Source organism: Podarcis erhardii, assembly GCF_964252035.2.
Source record: "Podarcis erhardii genome assembly, chromosome: Z".
In the NCBI taxonomy this organism is placed as follows: Eukaryota; Metazoa; Chordata; class Lepidosauria; order Squamata; family Lacertidae; genus Podarcis; species Podarcis erhardii.
The window spans coordinates 36,559,358-36,575,454 of NC_138504.1; the positions used below are offsets into that span (position 1 = coordinate 36,559,358).

At 44.2% G+C, this 16,097-nt stretch overlaps 1 protein-coding gene across 5 annotated transcripts in view; it reads right to left on the reverse strand.

Moving 5' to 3' along the window:
* The window catches only part of AK8 (adenylate kinase 8), a 103,883-nt gene that overhangs the window by 65,956 nt on the left and 21,830 nt on the right, over positions 1–16,097 (reverse strand). For all 5 annotated transcript variants that reach the window (XR_014152540.1, XM_081847148.1, XM_081847147.1 and 2 more), the window contains 2 exons: positions 15,733–15,846; positions 6,163–6,231 (listed from right to left, as the gene is read on the reverse strand). Coding sequence is in view for 4 of the 5 variants with exons in the window: in XM_081847148.1 (XP_081703274.1) it covers positions 6,163–6,231; positions 15,733–15,846 (183 nt within the window). In the remaining variant the exon portion in view is untranslated. The remainder of the gene's footprint in view (positions 1–6,162; positions 6,232–15,732; positions 15,847–16,097) is intronic.

A 16,097-nucleotide genomic window follows, 5' to 3' on the forward strand; every position in this document is an offset into this window, starting at 1 on the left:
CCCCAAGGTTTCCCAGTTCCAAGGCCCCAGCCAATCCCTAATTAGAATACATTATCCGTCGGCTTGACACTTCAGTGAAATGTCTAGCCTGCCGCCGAGGTGCAGCTCCGCTCGGCACAGGGTTTATTGATATTCCGCTGCATTTCCTTCGCCATGCCCCCAGTGGCTCAGTTCTGTTTTATCACACATCAAAAGGGCCGTATGCTCAGGGCGCCCCCCCCCCTTGCACATGGCTCAGAGCCGGAGGTCTGGAACAGCTGCAAGTAGGATGGTATCACAGAAGGGACAAGCTCCAAACAGATGTCAACGATAAAAAGGGGGGGGGGAGGATAAGAAGACAACAGTGGGGGGAGGGAGAGGGGGAAGGATTGTGGCTTGGGAGCCAAGGATGAAGGAACAGCACAGAGTCCATCGAGGCAAGTCAGGCTTTGTGCAAATGCTGGTCGTTCCTGCCCTCCTGACTGCCATTAAAGGCTAATTAGTACCTTCACAAGCTAAGGATTTGTTTCTTTGCGAAGCAATTGGGAGGGAGAGAATGCTTCCCCACACAGGCAAATAATCCCCAGACGCTTGAATAAACGGAATAAAAGATCCTTCACACTTGGTCCCACATGTCTGTCTGCCTCTCCCATTTGATCTACTTTGAAACAGGGCACCATGCACATACCCCAGTCATTTAAGAGCTCATCCATACAGTGGTTTAATGTGAATGGTAAGCTTCCTGTGCCTCCATTAATTTTTCCATTGTACACATGGTGTTCTCCTCCAAGTCAGTGTCTTCCCCACACTTTCCCCGCCCTCAATCTGGATTTTCCCCCCATCCCAGTCCCTCTGCAAAAAAGGAGATAGCATGAGAAAATCATAAGAACAGCCCTGCTGGATCAGGCCAATGGTCCATCCAGTCCATCATCCCGTTCTCACAGTGGCCAACCAGATGCCCCAATGGAAAGTCCACAGGCAAGATATGCACTAATATTGCAACAATGGCGTGTGGCAGAATAAACTTGCATGTTGTTGGGAGCAGGAAACAGCTGGGGGGTGGCACATGTGTGTATAGGGCAGACCCAAGACATTCTGGTGCTGGAGATGAAGGAAAAAATAGTGCCACTCACTCATCCTACATGCAGAATCAAACCAAATTGTCAGCTGACTCCACTTCAACCTGACAACAGCTTGGTCACCACCACTACACCTCAGCTAAGCAGGGTAGCTTTAGGAAAGCAGCATGGGTGTGGGCTTCTACCACACACACATACACCACACTTTGTTTCTTTGGGGCAGCTACCTCACCTCCGAGTTACTGCATTTGTTCAATTTCTGGGTGACTGAGTTCATCGTTTTGGAAAGTTTGGGATACAATTTCTTTCTTTTTTCTTTCTCAAATGAAGGAAAAGATAAGAATTGTAGGAAAACATGCTTTTTATATACCGTATGTAATTGTTTTATACTTTTTATTGTATGATAAAATCAATTGGAGATGCTTCATGGGAAGAGATTTCTAACTGGAATGTAATTAAGGGTACTGGGAATTGTAGCTCTGTGAAGAGGATCTCCTAACAATTCTCAGCATCCTTTAACAAATTAAAGTTCCCAATATTTTTTCTGTTAAATTGATATAAGAGTTCTTTGAAATGCATAGTGTGAACATGACCTATTTATTTCCTCACAGCATAGTTTTGAGCAGGCCATAACTACGCTGGTGGACTCGGCAAGGTTTTGTGTGAAGGTCTTCAAATGATTCCTCACCAGGGCTTCTTTAGTTCCTATAAATTAACTCTGCTACCACACTAAACCAGCACAGCTGTGGCTTCAAGGAACAGCCAGTGGGGCTGCAAGGACCTTATGCGAACCTCATAAGGCACAGCAGCCCCAGTTCCCATTCCCACACATAGCTTGCTCCAGAACATAATGCCTGCCTTAAGTTTTCTCGGTTTGCTATGACCACCACCACTCCCTGCGTGATCCCTCAGCACCCTAACTGCATTTGGATTTTCAGAACAAGCCCTACGGGGTCCCGGAAGAGCCATTGATCAATAAAACCGTGTTCCTCCGAGGATACAAGCGACATCTATAAACCTGAGAGTGTCAAAACAACGGCACACAAAATCCGGCATTCCTACCATCGGCAGGATGAAAGCTGGGCAATTAATGCCAGCTGAATGACACCACCAGGAGAAATAAAACAAACAGCTGGTAGTACAGTGGGCTGGTGGCCCACTCCTGGCAATCTATTAACATTTTTTTCCAGGATAATATACTGACTTGTGTTATGAACCACAGCAGCATAAATCTGGCTCAAGAAGCAAGCTGACGGCCTCTGCAAGATTCAAATATTTTGGGGTGGGGTGGGGGGAGGTTTTCTATTCCAGAAAGCCACAAGCTCCAGATGTAGCGTGTTTTCTCTTCAAGGTGGACATTTAAAAAGTGCTATCAAAAAAGGTTTGCACTTATAAGGCACTAAGCACCAAGACGATTTCTGTGTGTATGTGCTACAGCTGTTGTCCAAGGATAGGGGTGGTAGCATGAGCTGAGGTCACAAGCACCACACTAGATATTGACCAGGGCTGAGGCCTGGCTGAGCAAGATACCCATCATTGTAAGAACATTAGAAGAGCCCTGCTTGATCAGGTCAAAGGTTAATTGAATCCAGCATTCTGTTCTTACTCTGGTCAACCAAATGTCCATTATGGGATGCCTGCATTATGGGATGCCTGCCTGAATGCAACAGCAACTCTCCCCACTTCCCAGCAACTGTTATTCAGAGGCAGACTGCCTCTGGTAAGAGACAGCCTTATCCTCCATTAATTTGTCCTCCCTTAAAGCCATTCAAGCTGGTGGCCATCACTACAATAAGAAGAACAAGTCCATTGTTTTTGTTCATAGTTCCTGAAGAAGTATTTTGCCCTGAATTGTGTTGAGCTGCAAAAAAGAGATTTGCGTCAGTGAGCACTGCAGCATATTGTCCTTTCAGTTTTGTACCCATGGATTAGAATGTAAAGTCGTAAACTATAGTCACAGGTTCCCAAGCAAACCATGGTTTAGAGGAGTCTATCTCCTTTTGCTTGCCATCTGATTGGCCCATCCATCTCTGAGTGTGGTGGCTTCTATGAATCTGGATCAATTGTCAATTCAGACATTTGCCAACCCATTTTTTTAAATTCTGCTCTGCCAGTGTATCACAAAGCAACCCTCCTTTTATTAATCTTAACATTATGTCAAACCATCATTAAGCTTCCTGAACCATGGTTTGGCATGATGTCTGAATGAAGCCTCAGAGGTCTAATTCCTGTGTGCATTAATACACATTTATGCAAATACAAGAAAACCACACTAGATATTTGGCCCTGTGGGATAAATATCTATCTATTCATCATCAGTGAAGGGGTGGGGTGGGGAGAAGGATAAATAAACAGATAAATTACTGAAGCAGCTCAGCTTTAAAGAGCTCTAAGAGAAATCAGGCAGACCCAAATAATTCAAGCGCAAGTCATTTGCAATGCAAAAGTTTAATTCTACTTTGCAAATTCAAAATGAGCAGATAAATTATGGATTAAGGTGCACGGTATTTTGTACGGGCAAACTGACAACCACTTTCCAGTCATTTAGATTTCCCTTCAAATCTCTCACCTCCCTTTTCCTCGAACAATTCAAAAGAACTGATGCAATTTTCTTGTAGTTGATAGAAAGGGAGGGACAGAGAGAGAGAGAGTGTATAAAATGGCACCCTAAAAATGTAATGATTGGCCATTTTAAAACAGAAAACAGATAAGAAAAAGGCTTTTAAAAGTTAATGAGCTAAAAAGAATTAGCTTTCTTATATCTTTGATGCAACCTATTACAAAATGAAAAGCTGTAAATGAAGTAAAAATAAAAGTCAGTGTGGTGTAGTGGTTAGAGTACCAGATAATGATCAGGGAGACTCAGGGCAAAATTCAACAAAATTCCTGAGCTAGCCCAAGGGTTAGGGGTTACCCAACAGGATTTCCTCCTTTCTTTCCCCTCACTGTGCACTTTGCCATGCCAAAATCTGCTCAGGAGGGTTGAGGGAACCCTCAGGACATATTTAGGTGGTGTGGGAGGGAGAGAATGTTCTGTTGTGCAAGGATAAGGTTGGTCACTGTGGCTGGTTACTATGAGAACAGGATGCTGGACTAGATGGCCCTTTCATCTGATCTAGCTCTTCTAATATTCTCGCCTCCCCCCTTATTATTTTTCAAAGTTTCATCACATACATATTCTACATATTTTCTTCCATCCATTCCCTTTAGACCCCGCCCCCCCCACCCCCATGGCTTCCTATTTTCCCTTTTTTATGCTGCATATCGTCAAAGAAATTGCCACCCATTATTCTATTCTTTATCCTCTTCTAATATTCTTATCCTTCCAATATTTTTATTCATCCTGCAACTCTCTCTTTCCATCCGTTTTCCATCCATTTACAAGAGGCAGTGGTGACCACCAATGTGTGTGGCTTTAAAAGAGGAAAGATTCATGGAAGATAAGGCTATCAATGGCTACTGGTCATGATGGCTATAGGTTAATCTCCACAGTCAGTGGGAGTATGTCTATGAATGCCAGTTGCTGGGAATCACAAGTAGAGAGAGCTGCTGTTGTGCTCAAGTCCTGCTTGCAAATTTCCCTTTAAGGCATCTGGTTGGCCACTGTGAGAACAGGATGCTGGACTAGAGGGGCCACTGGCCTGATCCAGCAGTGATGATGTTCCTGAAATACGAGGGAATTGTGAGAGACACAAGGATATGCCGACTGCCCATCTAGTCAGTAGCCTCTTCCTATTTCCTTTCATGAGGGCTGCTGGGACTCAAGGACAGTCAAAGAGGTCTCAGGTGAGTGGGGTAAGGCTGAGGGAAAGAGGAACAGCCTCTTATTTTAATTGTTCCAAAATTGGTAGGTATGCTGGTAAATGGCTACTACCTTTTGCAAGGTGATGCCTTCATGTTTTAGATTCTCTTTGTAATAATCACCTCTTAGAGGGACAGAGAGAGGGAAAGTCATGGCAGGAACTAATTATAAACACCCTGATTGGTCTCCCCCCAAATTCTTATTTATTTTCCTTTTCTTGGCATAAATCCCATCTCCTTGATTAACATACCTTTAGTTAAATATGCATTATGGTATTTATAAACATCTTTATTAATTCATACCATGTTACATAAATATACCTTCAAAGATACTGGTGTTGATTTAAATAGGGCTCCTTGAGCAAAGGGAGACAGCAGCCCCTACCAGGAGGCAAAGCAAGGTGGCCATCTCCTGCGGCAGTGGATCTGAAGTGCCTCTAAAAGGTGTGTGTGTCCAGAGACACACAGATCTGACCAGTGAAGCCAGTACAGCTAGGAATGTTCTACCTCCATCGCTGGAAGCAGTATGCCCCTGAAGACCATTTATTGGGAATCCGAAGCAGGAAGAGTGCTACCATGATACATCTTGTTGGCCCCTGTGAGAACAGGATGCTGGACTAGATGGGCCTTTGGTCCGATCCAGAAGGCTCTTCTTATGTTTTCCCTCCACTGTCAGAGGAAGTATGCCTCTGAATATCAGTTGCTGAGAATCACAAGTAGTGTCATGCCCAGCCTAGACCTGATGCTAGACATTGAGTCCTTCAAGGAAGGATCAGGCACCCCACAGATCAAGGACCAGATATGGAGGTACCAAATAGTCTTGCAAGTTTAAATTTTTAATTGCACTGATATTTTTGTTTTTTACAATCAAGCAGTGCATAAATGTTATTAAATAAATAAATAAATAAATCTGTTTGCTGAAGAGGAAGAGCAGGATATGAAATTAAAAATAAATAAATAAACAACACTATAATGAATGCACAATTTTTGGGGGGAAAGATCCATGAAATGGTTGGTTTGTTTGCTTCTTAATGTTGCCTGTTTGTAACAGGTTTGCCCACTCAGGACTCTGCCAGTCGCCTGCGGCAGTCAACAGAACTACACGGCTGCTCCTCCTTTGGTCGTCTTGGTAGCCAGACAATTAACATATGTGTACCTTCAGCTTCCCCATTTATGCTGTTAATCATACTCCAAATTCCCTACAGCAACCTTGGGGAATCAATCCCATCCCCAGCACAAACTCCCACGTCACCTATCCCACCTCACCCCATGAACAATCTCATCCAGCAAGAGCCACACTTACGCTGTGAATACAGTCCTCAATCTGCAAACGTTCCACAATCAGTTCAGCCCACAGAGCGTCAGGGATTTTCTAAAAAAATAAAGAAAAAAATACGGTGAGTTTAATATCCACAAAGCAGTTCAAAGAGAATTACTGCACTTTCTGTGTTTGAATACCCCCCTTAAAAAAAAAAAAAACAGCTGGAGGGATCAAACCCTTTGCAAGAAAATGACACACAAAAGAAAAACAGAAAGCTTCCACCACTCCAGCCAGTGAAAGAAACACATTGTCAGCTAACCAGTAGAACTGAAATGTACAGTTGGTGGGGTTAACTGGTTTTTTAAAAAACACTCTTGACTAATCAGGCAACATTTTTATATAAAATGCACACACATTATTCTAAATTTAAGTATTTTCAAAAACTGCAGGTGGGAAGCCCCATCATAAAAGAGGCAATCACCCTTGCCTCTAGCACAATAGGGAACACCTACTCTAAAGTGGTACACAATTTTAAGCACTGCCTTGTGGAAGGGGTGTGGCTCAATGGCACAGCATCTGCTTTTTTGGGTGCAGAAGGTCCCGGGTTTAATTCCTGGCATCTCCAGGAAAAGACTCCCTGTCTGAAACACTGGAGAGTTTCTGTCAGTCAGTGTAGACAGTATTGAGCTAGATGGACCAATGGACTAAAGCAGCTTCCTATGTCCATTACAGCTTGGTTTGTTTTTTAACTGGAGATGCTGGCAACTCCAGGTGCTAGGGACTGAACTTGAGATCTTCTGCATGCAAAGCACATTTCTATGGCCTTTCCCCAGGTATGGAGTGTACATTTTCCAGGCCTGGATGTCCCCCTGAAGTGAGCTTTTGGAACTGGAGCTGGAGATCTGAGCTGGAAGCTAAAGTCTGTTATATCAGAGTCCTCCTCAGAAGACCAGGCAAGCGCAGAAGGCCATGCTCCTTGTACGCCTGCCAAACCAGGCAAATCGCCAATGACAGGCAGATCCAACTAAGGTTACATTCCTATCATATATTTAAAGCACTATGATACTTTAAACAGTTGAAGCTTCCCCCAAAGAATTCTGGGAGCTTCTTTGGGGTGCTGAGGATTGTGAGAAGACCCCTTAATCCTCTCTCAGAGCGACCAATAATTCCTAGAGTTCTCTGGGCAGAGGAATTGCTTGTCAAGCCATTGGGAAATGCAGCTTTAAGAGGGAAAACAAGGGTGACACCCAACATCTCTCTGCACCCTTAACAAACTCCAGCTCCCAGAATTTTTTGAGGGGAAGCTATGATTGTAGAAAGCGACACCAGATGGCTTTAAATGCATGGTGAGAATGTGGCCTAATTCCAGTTTTGCCCCCATCCTCTTTCCTGCTTAGTTCAATAAGGGGAACACAGAGGTTGAGGAGGAGGAAGCTGACAGCTTAGGCCCCTACTCCATGACTGGTTTTAAGAAAACAAGTGCCACAATTAAAGGAGGCTATCAACAAATTATTGTTATTTTTTATTCAACAGAAAATACATAATAAGAACAAAAACAAAGATAGCCCAGTAATATCCCCTTCCACAACATGTTTTAAAAGGGCATGTAAAAAGGCAGGGGTCAGCAGACTTTTTCAGCAGGGGGGCCGGTCCACTGTCCCTCAGACCTTGAGGGGGGCCAGACTATATTTTTTTTGGGGGGGGGGGGTGAACAAATTCCTATGCCCCACCAATAACCCAGAGATGCATTTTAAATAAAAGGACACATTCTACTCATGTAAAAACAAGCTGATTCCTGGACTGTCCAGGGGCTGGATTTAGAAGGTGATTGGGCCAGATCCAGCCCCCAGGCATTAGTTTGCCTATCCATGTCAAAAGGCCTTGTTATAGAGGAAAGTTTTCACCCGGCAGGCACCTAAAGGTGTATAATGAAGGCGTCAGCTGAGCCTCCCTGAGGAGAGCATTCCACTGCAGAAAAGACCCATACTCATGTTGCCACCTTCCGGACCTTGTGGAAGAGACACACGAAGAAGGGCCTGAGAAGAATGTGTGCAGCGGAGAGCAACCAAGATGATTAACAGTCTGGAAACAAAGCCTTATGAGGAACGGTTGAGGAAGTTGGGTATGTTTAGCCTGGAAAGAGGAGACTGAGAGGAGATATGGTAGCTATTTTCAAATACCTAAAAGGCTGTCGTGTGAATTACGGGGCAAACTTGTTTTCTCCCGTTCTGGAGGGTAGGACCTGAACCAATGGCTTCAAGTTACAAGAAAGGAGATTTCAATGCATCATCAAGAAGAACTTTCTGATGGTAAGAGCTGTTCAACAGTGGAACAGTCTCCCTTGGAAGGTGGTGGACTCTGTTTCATTGGAGGTTGTTAAACAGAGGTTGGATGTCCACCTGTCATGGATGCTTTAGCTGAGATTCCTGCATTGTAGGGGGTTGAACTAGATGACCCTCAGAGTTCCTTCCAACTCTACAATTCTATTATTCTATTATTCTAACGGCAAATTGATGACAGGCAGGCAAGGGAGCAACAAAATGACCCACTTAGGTCTTTTCTCAAACATCTCCTGAGCTCCATCCCACTCAAAAGCAGGCGCATTCACGCACACACAGGTGAGGGGGAAAGAAGAGCAAAAGGAAATAAAACGTGTTCCTTGCAAGTCTGCGGGTCCCGCAGGGAGATGCGTCAAAGCCTCATGCAGCCTCTCGCGGCTGGAGCTGGGACTGGCAGCTTTGAGGCTGTCATTTTACAAAGGTGCCTCATGCTGCTCTCAGAAACAGCTAGACTCCCACTTCCCTCTTTGATGTGTCATTTCAAGAGAGGCTAGTGGGCTGCCAGGGGGTCCACCTGGCTAAGGCTTGAGGAGCCAATTTAAACTGGAGTCCTCTACGGGTTCCTTTAGCAGCCTTGCAATCTGAACAATCTGCAGAGCACCTCTGTTGACCAGAGTTTGGGGGGTGGGAATAGTCAAGGGGGCGTTTAGAGACAATGCAAAGGGGCTGCTGAGCAAAGCCGCTCTTTCAAACTGCAAAGGCCCAGATCCAGCTTTGGCTTCTAAGTGCTTTTTGTTCTGACTCAAGTTCTGCATACTACCACTGAGCTGCAACCCTCCATCAAATTCAGGAGCACTGGAAGCGACCTTATACCACATCAGACTCCTGGTCAAACTCTCCCAATATTGTCAGCACTGACTAGCAGCAGCTCAGGAGGCTTCATTCAAGAGACATTCCCAGCTGTACCTGGAGACAACAGGGATGAAACCTGGGACATTCTGCCTGCAGTGCAGGCACTCTGCCATTGAGCTACAGCCCTTTCCTGCTATATATCACCTCAGTAACAAAGGAAGTTGTCTTATAGAATGCCAGACCACTGTGGTCTACCTCAGTACTGTCTACACTGACTGGCAGCCACTCTTCAGGGTTTTGGACAGAGCTCCCCCCTAGAAATGCCAAGGATCAAACCTGAAAATTTCTACATGCAAAGAATGTGCTCTGCCACAGAGCCACCGTACTTCGTCCTCAGCAACACAGGGTCTGATACAGGTGCTTGGCACAGACTCCATTTTCCTCCATTTTCCATTTATAGAGCCAGCCCCAGACTTTTTGTCTTGCAAGATGGAAGGCCCCTCTTCAGTCAGCTCCTGCCGTCTCCCCCTCCCATATGGTTAGCATCTTTGAGCCCTCTTGCCACTTAAACCTATTTGGCTCCTTCCTCTTCTAACAGTGGCAGGGTGATAAGCGGTGGCCAGGAGCTGGCAGGCAAAAATCACTCAACGAACTTTCAGCTAAAATATTAGCAGATTCTCCAATGATGGACAAAAGAAGAATCCTCTCCTGTACCCATCATGATATAAGTTTATAAAATTATGCATGGCATGGAGAAAGTGCATAGAGAAGAAAATATCTCCCTCTCTCATAACACTAGAACTCGTGGACATCAAATGAAGCTGAATGTTGGAAGATTCTTTTTTAAAAAAATAATATTTATTAACATTTTAAAGACTACAAAAGAAAGGGTAAAAAAGAGTTAAACAAAACAATACAATACAAAAATAAAAACACCACACAATGCCAACCCCAAAACATTAAATTAACAAAACCAAACAAACACAATTTAAAACACATCTAATAAGTTCAATATCTTAACTTTCATTTACTTGTTTCAACGACCTCCTCACACCTCCCTTTTTGTATTCCACTTTAATTAACTGTTTCAGCAATTCCTTTCCATCTTCCTCTGTTTTCTGTCCTGTAATTTACCTTAACATATTCTAACCTTATTTTTCCCTTTAATATACAATTGTCTTAACATATTTTAACCTTATTTTCCCTTTAATAATCTATTTGTACTTAATTCCTTGTAACATTTCTACTAAAGCCATATAGCTCCTTTCCAACATTTTTCTAACACTCATTAATTTTACAATATTTTTATAAATAGTCTTTAAACTTTTTCCAATCTTCTTCCACCGACTCTTCTCCCTGGTCCCGGATTCTGCCAATCATATCCGCCAATTCCCTATAGTCCATCAACCCGGTGATCTTCTGTCCAATGCTCTTAACTCTTTTCCAAGTCCCTTCTGCGAGTCTTCTTCATATTTATACATGAACTTTACTTTGTCTTCCACTGATCTTATTTTCCTTTTCCTTCCTTTGAGGCTAAAGAGTAGATCTCGGGGAAACTCCCACCTAAAAATGATTTTATTCCTTCTCGACAGGGCAACCAAATCTCCGTAGTTAAATCTAAGATCCAAAAGGTATTTCAGGACGTCTTTCAAAATTTCCACTCTTTACTGTTGTTCTTCTAAGTTCCTCTGGTAGTTCCAACAGTCTCTTATTTTGTTCTTCTTTTTCCCTCCTCTTCCAAGTCTGAGAGCCCTCACAGTTTTAATCTCTTTTTGACCCAAGTCCCGGTCCCAAAAGTCATCAAATTCCTGTGTGAGGAAATCTATCAAACTTTCCTTCTCCAGTTCAGGTAGGGCTCTGATCCTCGAAATCTGATTTTCTTTAAATTCAATCATAGCAGGCATCAACTTATGGTCATCAAATTGCATCTGTAAGGCTGGGACTCTCTCTCTCTCCAATTGTGTTGCTTTAGGTTCAACGGCAATAACTTTCTCCCTAGCCTTCTCCGCAGTTTGCCATGTCAAAATAGATTCCTGTGTCAGTTTCTGAATAGTTTCTATATTGGTGTTCACTTTTTGTCCCAAATTGTCAATTTTGGTAGTTACCACATCCACCTTTTTATGAAGTTGTTCCAGTGAGTCACTTATCTTACATAATATAACCACTAAGGCCTCTTCTGTCAACATTCTTAACCGATTCAAGGTCCCCAGAATCTCACAGGTTTTTATCTTGCAGCTGGAAATTCCCCCAGCTCAACTCTTGTGACAGTTTCAAAGGCTTCCTCTAGAGGACAGTTTCAAAGGCTTCCTCTAGAGGGAAACAGTTTCTATTTGTATTAGTCCTTTTAAACTCAATTCAAACAATAAAGTTAGTTTCAATTTTCTGTTACTTTTACTCCTTTTTAAACGCAGACGGAGACAATGGAAACAATGTATTCCTCTTAGTTAAACTAACTGTCAGTGAATGTTCTAATCATGGTCAGTCCTGTTGGCAGCCCGTTTCCAGGATCAGAGCAATGGTATATTAACTCTGTTCGCTCTCTCCTGCAGGTATACTCAGTCCAAAACTTTCCCCCCTCTTCTCCTGCCACCAAGGGGGTTTAGTATTTTTTACTGATGAAAATTTAGTCCTTTACAATAGGCTTTCCGAGACTTCAGCTTGCATCCACATTGCTTCAATCTATTTACAAAAGGGGAAGGTGGACTTCCTGTTTTAGACCTCCCCGTTTTGGCACCAAATTAAGACGTTTAAAAATCCAATTCTCCGCTCTACTCACAGGTAGTTGCTTTAAGATCAAATTGTCCACAGGAAAAAGTCAGCGCTCTCCAGCAACAGCTATGCGGCTTCGCTCCGTGGAAGAAGCAGTCAATTTGAAGCACCGCGCCGCTCACCCCACGTCGCTCTGGATCCCCGAAACCGGTTTTCCCCGCGAGTAGGGGAGGCGCAAAAGGTGCCAGCCAAATCCCACGTTCACAGGCTTCACCCGCCTGTGATTTCTAGTGGGTCTCCGCCTTCGCCGTGGCGGCCAGACCCAGATTTCCATGAGGCAAATTCCTCCCGATCAGAGGAATTCAGCCATTACCGGAGGCGCTAACCTGGAAGTCCTGAATGTTGGAAGATTCGGGACAGATAAAAGACAGTACTTCCTCATGCAGCGCATAAACTATGGAACTCACTCCCAAAAGAGGCAGGGATGTAGGACCAGTCCACCCATGAGGTCAGAAGGGGCAACTGCTTAAGGCAGCACGATTCCTAGGGGCAGCAGATTCTGATGTCAATCTTTCTTTCCTGTCCTCCCCCCACCCATTGTTCCTGATGTTGATCTTCATTCACCCCCCCTTCCCCGGCAAGGAGGGCCTCCTGCCCTATTTTGAGGTTTGCTTCAGGTGCCAAAATCTATTGGGCCAGCCCTGCATTGATGGTCACCAAGTGGATGGCTTTAAAACCGGGTGAGAAAAATCAATGAAGGAGAGGACTATTGATGGCTACTAACCAAGATGGCTATGCTTTGCCTCCACAGTTGGAGGCAGTAATGCTTCTGAACTGAAAACCACAGGAGGGGAGAGTGCTCTTGTGCTAGAATCCTAATTGCTGGTTTACTACAGGAACACAATGCTGAACTAAATGGGCTCCACTTCCTGAGGACCTCTCTGCCTTCTGCTCCGACCAGTCTCAGTGGTCCCTATCCACCATGGTTACTCTCTGGCTCCTGAGGCTAACCTTGCATTAAAAAAAAAGAGAATACACTTGTTTTCTTTTTAACCAAAAACATCTTCCTATGCAAACACCCTGCCAACTCGAAAGAGCATGTAAAGCACTGCACTGATTTCACCACTTCCCTCTCTTTCTTCCCCTCCCCATACAGCCCGATTCCTTGCCAGATCTCCTTGACTTTCATGTCCCACCCCATAATAATCAAGGAAACCCTACAGGGCCCCCTTGAAAGTGCTGCTGATTAGCCTGAAGTATGCTAATAATGAGAGTAATTAAACCAAAGGGGATTTTTGTGCGTGAGGCTGTGTTCCTTTCTATTTTTCTCCCTCCAAATCAATGGTGGGGGGTTTTCTTGCACAACTGAATAAAAATAATCTTTGACAAAATGAACAAAGTTTAGGATTTATTTCCGCATTTGTTTTATGAATGCAGTTTTATTGTTGGTTTTATTCTGTTCACTGCCAGGGCATTCACAGTACATAAATGTTTGCAAATGTATATTTTCAAAAGATGTTTGGACACCTCTGAAGATATCATAACCAATTATGCATGGTGGTTCCTGAGATCAAAGAGCAGACTTTTGTCTATGTCTGAATACAACTGGATTCCATTTTGAATCAAGATGGCGGACTGAATCTTTCAAAACTGCACTGATTTTAACCTCAGATTCAAAACTGTACTGATTCTTTGCTATCCTAAAATCCATGGGAAAAATGCTAGGTACACTGCTAGGGAATATATAAAACCAAGTTCGCCTCTTTTAAATTAGAGAAAGGAATGAAGGGGAAAAGAGTGGGTCTGTAGCAAGGCTTCTGCTAGTGCAGCAGGGGAGCTGTCTACCTGAAGTGTGAGAAGTGGAGAAAAAGACTAGGAGAGACAGAAGAGGAAGAGTTGCACAAGCAACAGTCAGACTTTATTCCTGGTCCTGCTCTTCCTGGAGCATCCGTAGGATCCTAATCAGTGAACATGGGCTCACCATTCCTCCCCAAGGCCAGAGATCACAGATGGATGTCATCATGCTGTGTACCTTTTAATCTGTGTAACTTTCAGTTCCAGGAATGATTGTAGAATGTGGTGTGTCAGAAGAGGGAGAGAGAAGAGAGAGAATATAAACAATTAGGGTCTGATCCCTGGACTCTACAATAGGAGTGAGACACCTCAGGCTCTCCAGGCTTCAGAATTCCCCTCAAGCGGCAACCCTCACTGGCCTTGCTTTGCACCCTCCTTGAGTGTTCCTGCTTGGTTGGATCTTTAAACTCTGATAATGTGGCCTGCTTGTCTGGATGGAGAACGCAGAGGGGCAAGCGTGAACATGTGTGTAGAAACTAGCCTATTGTATGAAGGTGAAATTTACATCCCTTGCTCTGCCCACTTATGCCTCTGGCCCTGCCTATCAGGTGGCCTTGCCCATGGCTGAAAAGGGTTTCCCATGCCCTATTCTACAGGCTCAAGGCTACTGATTTTGGACTGTGTCTTCCCAGGACCACCCTCCTTGGCACTGACTCTGCAGGAGACCAAACCAGGTGAGGCATCTTTCAGAGGAGAAGATCTTTGGAGTGCTTGTCAGGGTCTGCTCTGTTCACTTCATTTCTAAATATGCTAGGAACTGACAATAGGGTCTTCCTCTAAGAAGAGGGACGCGGGTGGCGCTGTGGGTTAAACCACAGAGCCTAGGACTTGCCGATCAGAAGGTCGGCGGTTTGAATCCCCGCGACGGAGTGAGCTCCCGTTGCTCGGTCCCTGCTCCTGCCCACCTAGCAGTTCGAAAGCACGTCAAAGTGCAAGTAGATAAATAGGTACCACTCCGGCGGGAAGGCAAAGGGCGTTTCCGTGCGGTGCTCTGGTTCGCCAGAAGCGGCTTAGTCATGCTGGCCACATGACCCGGAAGCTGTACGCTGGCTCCCTCGGCCAATAAAGCGAGATGAGTGCCGCAACCCCAGAGTCGGCCATGACTGGACCTAATGGTCAGGGGTCCCTTTACCTTTACCTAAGAAAAAGGTCCCCACCTGGTTGCAGGATGGTCCAACAGGTGGGTGGGGAGATAAGTAGGATACTCTCCCTACCCTAACCTCCCCCATCCTTAAAAAAGAAAGTTGTGAATAGAGATGTAAGAAGGCACCAATTTTTGTCCCATCCTGCTTTCATCAGAACCAGTGCTGTTTCCGAGCTGTTTACACTAAAACTCAGGTTATTCATCTGTTTTGGGCCGAAACTAATGTTATTATGTACTGTAATTAATTTCAGTGGAAAGGAAATGTCAAAAATGGTGCACAAAATGGCACAGACTGAAAAAACCAACAATAGTGAATACTGCTCATATTTGCTTATGTGATTTCTGTTCCTGACCTTGGTCAAGCATGCAAACTGTCATGATTTCTGCTCCCATTTCCAAAAGAATTCTCCAACATCGCAGCTATGGACTGCATTACATTCAGACACACTGTGCTCATGAATTTCTGTCCACCTGGAGGAGTTTTTAATACCTTGTTTTTAGTAACAACTATGGCATAGGGTAGATTGTGAATTCAGAAAAGTTCAATATTTATTCTCAGCTGAGGATGGCAAAGCTCCCTTTGCTATTTCATCCCTAGAATGGAGGGAACCCACTGCCACAAATTCACAAGTCTGTTCTGAAATCACCACAGATACAAAACAAGGTGCGATAATTGGATCGCTCGTTTGTGTCTGCAGAAAAATAAAACGGCAAATGCCACAACTTATCTTTCCCTTCCATGCAGAGATAGCATCGTTACCTCTGCCCACGCACCTGTTTTGTGTCTTGATACTCCTGTACTTTGTCTGTGAGGTTTGACCACGCACTGGTTAACAGAGTCTCCGGAGAAATCCGTGCAGTTCCCAGTTGTTTACAAAGCCACATTGCCTGGAGGGAAAAGCAGGTGTTTGGGGTGGGGGAGAGAGAAGGAATAAGAGAGAGCTGTATCTTCCCAAAGGAAATGAAAGTGAATTTGAAGAAAATTTAAAAACAAATAACACCAGCATTTTCACAGTTTTTCCATCGGAGTGTGCAAAATTCGTAACGCTTAAGTGGAAAGTAGAAAAAGAAAGCACCATCTGTAACAGGAGAGGGGGGAACAGCAAATATGTTATCTGTCACTTTTAAAAGGAATATAG